Raw genomic sequence first — 12,373 nt, forward strand, 5'->3', positions numbered from 1 at the left:
CTTCTTTCCTAAACTCTCACACTCTAATATACATTTTAAATATATATACATACATACACTCATTAGCAAAAAACAAAAGAAAAAACATAACGGACCCAGGTAGAAATCTCAGATTGCTGCAAAGCTCAGCATGCAGTTATATCTCAGGCAGATATGTAAATGCTTACAGTTGTGATCTGATGAGACTGTGGGTCCTACCACAAGAGGGCATAAAAGTGTTTCCCCATTGCCCTACAGAAAAGCTCTCAGATGGTACTTTTGGGTAGTGTAGAGAGATGGTTAACTGCTACAATGCAAAGATATTTTGCTCAGTTGAGGGGGCACATTGGTCATTTTGACTAATTCTCACCTAGTTGTTAGAAGGTTTTGGGAGCAGTGGTTACGTGAGGACACGCACATATGGCGACCAGGCTGTGGATGGCCCAGACGGGTCATTAGATCCATCGACAAGCATGGGCAGCTCCGACAATTTCATTGTCCGCCATCCAGACACAGCTGGTATCTTTATTACACACCCCTGTATGTGTCCAGGCCAGGCACTTGGCACCTAGCACATGTTCTGCAACTGACAGCCTGCCACCATCACCTTGGTTTACAGTGATATTTAATATTGTAAGCACTTACATATATCACCATTATATTCACACATATAAAGTTTTAGTTTATCCTAACAACTCCTTCTTCATGCAGTATTTTTTACTGTGGGATAAGGCCACAAATGCTCTTGAATAGTACCTGGCCTCCCTGATCTTGCAGTTGTACTCTAGTTCTTTGTCTTATCTTAACTTCTATGGTACAGCGTTACATTTTTATACTTGGGTCCTGAAAGTACTAGACTGTTTTTTTTAACTTTCTTTCTTCATGTCATTTAAAATGGCTTGGTCACCTCTCCTGACATGTCTGTTTTAGTAACTACCTGCTTTTCCCATGCAATAACAATTCTATGCAATGTAACTATGACTCTATGTTGTGCCATCCCTCTATTATTCCTAATAGAAGCTTATGAATAAACTGTCAGCAGCTTGTAATAAAGGTCCATCTTTACCATCGTTACCAGTCGAGGGTGTTCCCCTGTACAGTCACTGGCAGCACTGATCGGATAGTGTCAGACCTGCAGGGACACGCTCCCAATTAGAAACACCTACTTGGCAATCTATGCATGAATACTGTCAGGAAAGGTGACAGATCCTCTTTAAAAAAATGCAATAAATGCTATTGAAAAATAAACTGACATTCATGATCCCTTTTCTGTAATAACTAGATCCAGATCTTTCTTTACTCCCATATATTACTACATACTATTAATGAATAATTCTGCTGCTCTGAAGCTACCACTGGATGGCATATGGCTAAGTGAAAAAGATGCCAGGGCCTAATGCTATGGTTTCATAGTGGCTGGTGGCTGCGATCTTCCTCGGCTAGTGGAAAATCGTTATGATGAGTTTAGTCTGGTTACGTTGGCAGACAGATTGCTTCCCAGAAAGGAAAGCCTGGAGTTGGAGCAGCTCCCACTACTTATGTGATAGACACTACAGGAAGAATGGTAAGTAACTGACATGAACAGATGAATGGTGCCACAGTGATAAGGATCTTTTCAGTGGGAACCACGGGTGATCGGACTGGAGTTTGTACTTTGGAGATTTATATAATTGTACTCATTTGGCTTTTTTTCAGGCTTCCTTTTCTGGTAAAAGCTATTTTGTACACAGCGCTGGTTGTGTCCGCCAGTCAAGGACGGCATAAAGATATCATCAGATTTCATAATGTCACATGCATTTCTTGCCTTTCTGTTGTGACTAATTCATGTGACAACCACCTTGATGCCACAGCGTTACTAAGCAATGAGAGGGAGCACAGTATATGGTTGCAGTCTTGGGGGTACTTTTACTTGAATACAACTGGTCCAGAATGTGGGGGAAACTTGACCACACAGAACATATCTTAAGGTCAAAAAGTATGTTTTCTCTTTGACAATGAATAACCTTCACTCAGTTGATTTTTTCTCTCTACAAATAATACTCTCTTCATATCTTGCTGTGAGACTCTGCTATAAATATTTGCAATCCCCCAGCTTTGAAACGAATCCAGACGTCATGCTGATTCATCACTAAAATACCAGAAGCCTTATTTTTACTACACTTCTCCCGGTATGGCTGAACCACAAATGCACTGTGATCTCATACACGTTCATATACTTTGGATCTGATGCCTCATTTCAAGAAATAAAGCTGAATGCAGTAAAAATGACATTAAATACACTTCGGGGAAACAGGCACGACAGACAATATCCTTATTATTAAAGCAGTGAATCTGTAGAATTGTTGGACAACATCTATCTAACTTGGTATCACACCCAAGGACTTGCATCGTAGAACTGTAAAAGACAGAAACCATCTATGGCTCTTAGGCCTCTTTCACACGGCCGTTTTTTTTTCCCGTAAAACGCAAAAAAACGGAATGCATACGGAAGTGCATCCGTATGTCTTCCGTATCCGTTCCGTTTTTTGCGGATCCATCTATTGAAAATGTTATGCCCAGCCCAATTTTTTCTATGAAATTACTGTATACTGTATTTGCCATACGGAAAAACGGAACGGAAACGGAAACACAACGGAAACAAAAAACGGAACAATGGATCCGTTTAAAACGGACCGCAAAACACTGAAAAAGACATACTGTCGTGTGAAAGAGGCTTTATACTGTACAAACACACTATCTTGATGGAGTAGTTGAAGTAGCAAATTAGTAGTGACGATCATATATAACAAGTATGTGGTACATCAAGAGTAATGAACGCGTGCACATACGGGAAAATGCAATTAAAAGAAATACTCCTCTAGGAATGCAACATAAGCCACTCAGCTCATTAACATTTTTCAACATTCGTGTCAGGCTACAAAACGAACAAAACATATATATAAACTGACTATACACAAGACTGGATATTATATGATCTCCTAGATAATACATTATACATACACAGACAGTGCAATCAGCTTTTCTGGTGTAGTCACAAATGTCCACCACCATATAAACTACGCAATAAATGTTAACATATCAACATCTATTTCATGAGAAATCTCATGTTCTTACCGTAAAAACATTTAACTGATGATTAATGATATCTGTCTCCATTCCCACAGCACCTTGGGATTCTTCATGTTCTTCTACTGTTCCAAGCTGATCAACAAATTGTCTTAATGTGCTATAAAACTCTTCTATTCGGGTAATAGTGTCATCAATGTTTTCTTCTCTGGATTTTCCTCGGTCAAGGAGTTTATTACACTGTTTATTTAAGGCTTCCAGGTCCCTCTTGATACCAATAAGATCTGGAGAGGACTCAGTGGTCAACATCATCTTACATGTCTTGTTGGCATTGTCATTAGTTGTTATGAGAGCTCCAAGTTTCTGGAGGAATTTACTGATGTCCTGTTTCTGAGCCTGTAATATATGTCTATCTCTCCCAACTGGGGACATGCTGTCAAGTTCATCATCCAACTCTGCAAACTGGGCAAACATTTCTCGAATACTGTTCTGGAAATGTCCAATTCCTTGTAACTTAGTTTCTAAAAATGAGCATTTTTCGTCTACTTGCTCACTGATAGTCTTATGTTTCTGTTGAAGTGACTCTGCTTGAAGAAGAAGATCAGAAACACCTTGTGCATCTAAGGCCTCTACTACCAATTCTTGTGCCATTCTTTTGCAACGTTCTACTTGTGGTTTTAAGCCCTGAAGGGCTTTTTGTTGGGTCTGCATTATGGTCAGGTGCTTGTTGCTACATGCTTTAGCTCCAAGTGAATCATGTATTTCCAAATGGTCTTGTGCTGCAACCAGTTGATTCTCAGCCTCTTTCATGGACTCCTGAAAATCTTTAAGTCGTAATGCCATATTCTCCAAAGTGTCTCTTTTATTCTGCAGGTTGTCAATTAGAGATTCCATCTTGTTGTTTAGCATATTGCTCTCATCCGTGACTATTTCTTTATCCACCTGACAAGATGCTAATAAACTATCTGCAGCACTCTTTAGCATCTCCAACATCCCACGCTGCTTGTCAACACTTTTTTGTAGAACTTTCACTTCTGCAATTGATTTCTCTATCGCTTCATCATCTACTGAAGGTCTGAGTTCACATACTTTATTTTGATGCTCCTCAACCCAAGGCAGGATATTATCTACTAGGTCTCTATACTTTATAGCCTTCTGCTGACAATCTATTAAATGGCTTACCCTGTTAGATATCTGCCTATTAATGTCTTCCCATTCACATTTAAGCATGGAGAGCTGACTCTGAAGTTTGACCTTGCCTTCTCCTTCTGTTTTCTGTAAGAGTTTTTCACCTTCTTCCATGACCTTCTCAAAGGCATCTTGCTGGCTATTCACAGTATTCTGCATTTGTTTTGTTTCTGTAATTGCTGACTTCAGAATATCAGGTTTGGCTGAAATGGGTGCTGCCTCCTTTTGTTCTTTTTTCGTATTTTCTATCCAGGTCTGGAAATCCTCAGACAATTGGTGAAATTTTTGAGAGCTGACAAATGCAGATTGTAATTGTTCTACATGGGCAGCTATGGATATAAAATGATTCATTTACTTAACAAAATCACAGAAGATGGTAATACTAAAATAATATAAACAAATTCGAATAGATTTATTGAGCTATTGCCCCAGGCAGTCCTGCAGTGATGGTGTTACATACAGTACATACATCAATGGCCTCACTAGTCATGTGACACATGGCTGCAATGGTCACAATACTGATGATGATTTCTTTATTTTACACATTTGCCTGTACTTAGGCGGGAAATGTCTTAAAATCCTGCACAATCCTTTTAAATTAGCTTACAGATATACTTCCTTTTAGGACACCCTTTTTTAACGTGACGTGAGTCCAGATCCGACTTGCTGTACATAGGCACATTGGTTTTGTGGCTCTCCACTCTATGACATCTGTAAACCCTGATTTACTGTGTAGTGGGCAATCTGTGTCAGCGGCTCTCTACTCTGGCAATATTATCCATATGTCCCAATGGAAAGGAGTTGGAATCCTCCTTTGACATGAATGGTACAATTGGTGTACTGAAAAAGGAAACTGACACCAAACCTTTGACAATACTGACAACACAAAATCGAGTCAATTTAGTAGTTTTTTTTGTATTATGAAAATCATCCACTATTATATAGTGCTACAAAGATAATGCATAGGACTTTGGAGATGTTCTTGTAGATTTAGCTTTAAATAACGGTAGGCACAGAAATGTGAGATTATTTGACTTTATTACTAAAAACGGTAAGGTGCAGAACCTACTGTATGAATCAAATAGAGCTGTGCCAGAAAGTGGATTTTAACTTTGTCAGCTAACCTTGTGTTAATGGCTAGACGGTGAGATGTGCGTCAGGACTGTGCTCTAATTTTTCATTGTTCTTGATATACGTTTTTATAGTTACAATTATATCAGAATAACGTTGAGCAAAAAACACATACCTGTTTTCTCTTTCAAATCCATGAAGGGCTTTACAATGTTGTCCATCTGCCTATTCAACTCCACTTTCAAGTATTCCTCAGCTACCAAATGTGACAATTCATCACATAACACTCTGGCACTTTCAATGGTTGGCATCTCCTGCTTTATTTCCTCCTGGACCTGCTTTGCAGTCTCCAGCTTCAGTTTTACAGCACTTGGATCTGAGCTCAGTGTCATATTGCTGCTCAGTTTGTTATTTAAGGCACTTAGTTTCTCAGAAAGACCATTCAGATGGTTTTGGTAATCAGTACTTTTTACAATGGCTTGGTCAATTTGGTTACATCTGTCATGTAATTGTCCAGTTAGACCTTCCCATTTACACGCCACATCGGCTAACTGCTTCTTTACAGCTTCATCACAAGGAGGAAGGTCCCCTGGTCGGCTGAGGATCCTCTGTCCGGTACAGTTAAGTTGCTCATACTGTTGTTTTCGGGCATCAAACTCTTTTAAAAGAATCTAAAGTAAATAAATGAGAAACCCAAATCACACAATGTATGCAGCAGAACAAGAAACTCAAGAACATAAGAATGACTTGTAGAACTTTCAACTTTTCCTATTCATGTAGAGCTCCATCTGTATGGGCAACATTCAGGCTACAGTGTCAGCATTGCTTTCACGTGACAGGATACCTGTAGTGCAGATGTTTATCATGGAGGTCTACCTGGAAGTCCACATTCTGACAAAGATGCACTTTGCTTCTGTTTAACAGTAATATCACAATTTAGGCAAATTTCACATCTGAGTCAGAGGCAAATAGAATAGTTAAATACTTGTATCCATCATGATGCATACTGACATAAACCTTTCATAGAATGATCTAGTGAGTGAAAGAACATAGTGAATTAACTCACAAGAGCAGTAATATGAATACTTGTTGAGTGTTAGATACCCAATGTGCAAGATCACTAGCAGCATGAAATTGCAGTGGGTGACCTCATGTGAAACACATTTTTTTACCTTATGGTCTGGAAACATCTAGGGGGCAAGTAACGGCAAAGACCATTGCTGTACTGAAGGGGAAACAAATATCTAAGACATGACAGTCACTCAGTGGCAGGGTGAGCAAATCGGGGACTGATGGATACAAAGGAATAACTGAAACCTCAATGAAAATGTGTAACACACACGTGTACAAAAATAATATGATTCAGGCATGAATCATCCCACAGGAGACAAGCAATGAGTATTATGTATAGTGGAAATAATGTAATTAAGCCCACCATAACCCGCAACCATAATGTGAAATTATTTAAGTACAACCTCTGCAACTCATGTATCTGTTGCACTGTAATTAACCCTGTTAACAGGCTACACAGAAAATACCCATGCTTCAACTTAATTATCAGTATTTTGTGTAATTTTATAAAGATAACACAATAACCAATGTCGCAGAATTCCTAATGTGAGTGCACTTAGCGTTTGCCATAAACTGTACCAAAATGTGGCACAATCTGGCGCATCTAGGTTTAAAGGGGTTGTCCGAGTTCAGAGCTGAAGCCGGACATACCTCCATTTTCACCCAGGCAGCCCCCCTGACTTGAGCATCGGAGCAGTTCATGCTTCCAAGCTTTACTTAGCCTTGCGCTAAACCGTGCAGGGCAAAGGCATTTTCAGGAGTTCTGGTGACGTACTGGGCTCTCCGCAGGGCTGCCAGAAAGCCTGGTGACGTCACCGGCACTGATGGGCGGGCTTTAGCGCTGCCCTAGCCAGTAAAACGGCTAGGGCAGCGCTAAAGCACGGCCATCAGAGCTGGTGACGTCACCGAACACACTGCTGGGCGGAAGCTCCCACAGGGCAGTGTGTTATTGTAAACAAAAGAGCCCTTGCCCTGCGCGATCTAGCGCAGGGCAAGGGAGAGCATCGGAGCATAAGATGCTCCGATGCGCTGCCTGGGTGAAAATATGGGTATGTCCGGGTTCAGCTCTGAACCCGGACAACCCCTTTAAAGGAATTATCTGTACCTACTCAGCCAAGGGGTTAGCAGGAAAGGGAATGACATGGTGGGAATGTGGTGTCACGTAAGAAACGTCAAGTAAGACAACCGATAGTTTATACAAAAGTGTCTAGCCATGAACCAACATGAACAAGCTTGAACCATTGTGATAAAGCTGGTGCATGTCTACACAACCTAAGTCTATGCCATCTATAGGATTAGTAAATATGGGACTCTGTATGTAATGTAGTAAAAGAATTTAAAAAATGCATACATACTGTATATACATAACTATCTCCTAACAAGGAGTTGACAGAAAGGAACAGGAGAATAACGGCAAAAGTTTTCAATTTGTGATACTTTTACTGTAGGTAGACATAAATATTTTTTTCTCTATTTCTAAATATTTTTTCACTTGAATAGGACAAAGCAGTTGTAATTACATTGCACTGCTACAAAGGAGACAACATGTAAGTCATTTTAAAGAGAAAACAGCACTCGCTCAAGTACTTAGACATTTAAAACCACTGATCGGCAGGGATGCCAGGAGTTGGACCCCTGCTAATGTGATATTGATGACCTATCTTGAGGGCAGGTCATCAATATTAAGCCATTGCACAACCCCTTTAAGGCCATTCTACATGGCCATCCGATCAGGTAATCATCTAAAACAAAACATCTGTTCCCAATAATTACCTGATCGAGAGTGAAGATGAGAGTTGCATTTATATGTAGCAATCACCTCCTCTAGATGGGGACGAGCGATTGCTCTTGTGATCATTCACCCCCACTCAGATTCATTGTTTCTGGTCAGATCCCTGTTTACACAGGACGATATCTTGCTCAACAACGATGATGTTTGGTACCACATTGAAAATGTTTTTAGCCGGCGAAGGAGCATTTGCTCATTAGCAACACCTTTAACACAGGACAACTACCGCTGAAATCAGCATTTTTGTCACTATTTTATGCTGCACTCAGTGAAATCAGCAAAAGGTTGATGACAGGTTCCCTTTAATAATTGTTATAGAATATACAACATCATAGATAAGAATCCTATTTCCAGTTCAGATTAAATCAGAACAAGTGTAAGTCATGGAAAATGTCAAGTATCTTGGTTTTCTCATTAACTCCTCTGCTGATCCTAGCATTAAAAATGCCCTTGCTCATGACAGTCAGAGAGTCCACAACTCCCTCATCACCATCAAAGGGATGCCTGTACGCTACCCTGACTTTAAGGAGAAGCTGCGTGTCTCTCTGCAACACTAATTGACAAAAAGCATATGCAATGTTCTTGGCAGAGAATAAAAGTGTAAGAAAATGATCAGATAATGCACACAAAATCCTGGGTTTACCTGGACTTGCTGCTTTTGTGTTTTCAACATATTAGGGTCTATTGACAGAGGTCCAAGCACACTGGCCATAAGTTCTTTCTCTACGAGCCATTGTTTTAATTGAGCCTCCGCATTCTGGAAAAGGGTCAGGTCATTCGAAGACTCTTCCAATGTTCGCTGCCTTTCAGCAGTCATCTTGGTTATGTCTTTCCAAGACGTGTCTACAGCAACCACAAGTGAAAAAAAGACAGAAAAAAACAGACCTTATTATTTACAGAATATGTCTCCATTTAATTACTTGTAATAAATTGCAATCTAGTAGTTTTCAGAAAATCGTCTCTTAGACTCCTGAATGATGGTGGACAGGAGAGAAGAGACTCGGATAAAAGAACCATAAAGATCAGTTGTGAGCCCATCTATGTATTAATGAGATAGTAAAGGGAGTCTGTAATTAGGAAATTCTCTGATAAAACCGGCACATTGCTTTGTGCTTAGCTGAATGCAATGATACCTGTCACTTAGTACTTTTAATCTATATGCAGATGAGCACTTAAAGAGGACCTTTCATGCGATTTTATTAAGGGAGATATATACCTGTACTTGCGGGGTCCCCTCCGCTGATGCTGCCACCCTGCTTGATTTTTTAAAATATGCCTCCTATGCCGCGCAGGATTTCTCCCGCTCAGTATGCTAAGAAAAAACCTCCCTGTGATGCTCTGCGCTGCGATTGGACAGCGCTACAGCCAGGGGAGAATGAGACGCCCACGGAGAAAGACTCAGTCTCCTCCTCATTGCTCCGATGCTCAGTATTAGCATACTGAGCGGGAGAAATCCGGCGGGGCACAGCGGGGCATATTTTAAAAAAATCAAGCAGGGTGGCAGCATCATCAAGTACAGATATATATCTCCCTTAATAAAATTGCATGAAAGGTCCTCTTTAAGTGCACCAGGGCGGACTCAAGCCACTCTGTGTCCCCTTGCTCATCCTGCTTCCTCTGCCAGCCTCCCCCTCTCCTTGACTGACAAGACCAGGCAAGATGACTTTGCAGGAAACCTGCCCTGCCAATCAAGAAAGAGAGCAAGGGGCTGGCAGAGGAAACAGGAAGAGCATGGGCGCACAGAGTGGATTGGGTCCGCCCTGGTGCACTTAACTGCTTATTTGCATATAGATTGAACAGAGAGTCCAGTCGATTATGCACTCAGCGGCTCCACTCAGTTCTATAGTAGTTCCGGAGATATACAAGTGCCGGCTATCTGGAACTCATATAGAAATGAATGGAGTGGCTGAGCTCATGCCCAACCGGCAGCTCTGTTCATTTGGAGGGGCTGCAAGGGGTACAGATCACCGGTTCTTGTGGTCAATGGGGTTTCCAGCAGTAGGACCCCCATGATCTAATAGTTATTCCCTAGCTTGTGGTTAGGGAATAAGTTTATAGAACCAGAAAACCCCTTTAAGAGTCCATTGGACGTTTCTGCTTAGTGACTGTCAGCCGTCGCCTTACAAAAAGCCATAAAGGGTAGGCTGTCAATCGCTGAATAATACCAACCACAGGACTCCAAAGCACAGAAGGTAATAGAACTTTAATAAATAAATGGCAAGTTATATTTATCAGCTCCTTTTGGACTATAACCTGCCCCATGCAGAGGTCATTTTCAACATGGCAGGTTAAAAAGGTTTAAATTGGTTACATTAAATTTCAATCTACATTTGTAAGAGCAGTTCTGTACCCATGGTAACTTGTAATGGTTGAAAAGTAGTACTTCCTTATGCTAGAATCATATAATTATGCACCAGAGCATATTAATACGTATACTCAACAAACAGTAAAATCTTAAAAGGGCTGACTATGCACAACATACGAATAGTTTTCATCTGCTAGCATGATGTGGAACACAACACGGGAGGTTTAGGTCATAGTGCAGTTATAGTTTTGAATCACTTTTCACCTTGTAGTGATATTACTATGTAAACTGTGCACATTCTGGATATAATAGTCCCATTTTTAATTATCCTTTACCCCCATTTCAAAGTCTCAGGTACTGGAATTAATATCCAAACTGCCTGTTACATCCAACCCAGAGAAGAAGGCCTAACCATACAAATCTATTGTTCTGGGATCAACTTTTTGCATGTCATTGAACATATGTTAATATTCTGGCTTGTAAAATTAATCTGAGGTTATGGCATGTAGATTGCTTGTTCTGGATCACTAACTAGCTTCCCAGCCTAAGCCGCAGACAGGTTCAGGATAATCTGTGTTGATGTCTGTAGCTTGCACTTTGTTAGTGTGATTTAGTAAATGGTCTTCCTATGGTGACAAGAGTATTGCTACAGAGGAGTTCTGGGGTCTACTTACTTTTACTAATTTAAATCACTACGATGGGGTAAGCTGCTGCAGAGGCAACAGTAAAATGCAGCACAGAAGCAAAAGCACTGCCCTAATGGCAGATGTTTCTACTGTACCTGACCACAATATACAGAGGTCCAGGGGCGTTGCTAGGCTAAAACATTTGGGGCCTGGGCCCCTGATGTTTTGTCCAGGCCCTGAATGTACTGCCTGCCAGGCAGATACAACTGTATTGCTGTCCTTAGGACGGCAATACAATTGAATATAATGCACTGCAAGATCTGAAGGACCTGTGATGACATCACATCATGATCAATGCAGAAGGCAGGGGTTGAGAAGGACCTGCGATGATGTCACCATCATGTGACCAGTGCAGGAGAGGCCCGCAGTGAACAGGAGAAGTCCCGGGGAAGAAGCTGTGGTGATGTCTGCTACATGAGGAGAGGTAAGTGAAGGGAGTGGCAGAGCAATGCTGGGATTGTGGTTATTTAACTGGGACTGTATGTTAGGGCTGAAGGGAGGGATGTTATCATGGGACTAAATGTTCAGGAGTGATGTTATTTTCATGGGGCTGTATATTGATGGTGGCTGGGGGAGGGAGTGATTTACATGGGACTGTATGTTGGATAGGGCTGGGGAGGGAGGGGGTGATGTTATTTACATGGGACTGTATATTGATGGCGGCTGTGGGAGGGAGTGATGTTTACGTGGGACTGTATGTTGATGGTGGTTGTGGGAGGGAGTGATGTTATTTAACTGGGACTGTATGTTGATGGCGGCTGTGGGAGCGAGTGATGTTATTTACATGGGACTGTAAGTTGGGGGAGGCTGGGAAGGGGGCGATTTTATTTACATGAGGCTGTATGTTGGAGGAGGCTGGAGAGGGGGTGATGTTATTTACATGTGACTGTATATTGGAGGGGGCTGTAGACAGAGAGGGATGTTATTTACATGGGACTGTATATTGGAGGGGGCTGGAGAGATGGTGTGATGTTATTTACATGGGACTGTATGTTGATGGTGGCTGGAGAGGGGGTGGTGTTATTTACATGGGACTGTATGGTGGAGGGGCTGAGAAATTATAATCTGTGAGGACACTAAGAGGAGGAATATAACTACAGGGGGAACTGCAGGGGAGAGCATTATAACAGGAGGGGGCAATGTGGGGGCATTTCAAATCCAGGGGACATTAGGCGTTCTTATTACTACTGGGGGCTCTGTAGGAGTGACTTATAGATC

General features: G+C 41.3%; 1 protein-coding gene across 16 annotated transcripts in view; it reads right to left on the bottom strand.

Moving 5' to 3' along the window:
- The window catches only part of DST (dystonin), a 572,762-nt gene that overhangs the window by 109,945 nt on the left and 450,444 nt on the right, over positions 1-12,373 (bottom strand). For all 16 annotated transcript variants that reach the window (XM_040428594.1, XM_040428595.1, XM_040428593.1 and 13 more), the window contains 3 exons: positions 8,808-9,007; positions 5,480-5,975; positions 3,094-4,562 (listed from right to left, as the gene is read on the bottom strand). In XM_040428594.1, the coding sequence (XP_040284528.1) occupies positions 3,094-4,562; positions 5,480-5,975; positions 8,808-9,007 (2,165 nt within the window). The remainder of the gene's footprint in view (positions 1-3,093; positions 4,563-5,479; positions 5,976-8,807; positions 9,008-12,373) is intronic.

Source organism: Bufo bufo, chromosome 4 (assembly GCF_905171765.1).
Source record: "Bufo bufo chromosome 4, aBufBuf1.1, whole genome shotgun sequence".
Lineage (NCBI taxonomy): Eukaryota > Metazoa > Chordata > Amphibia > Anura > Bufonidae > Bufo > Bufo bufo.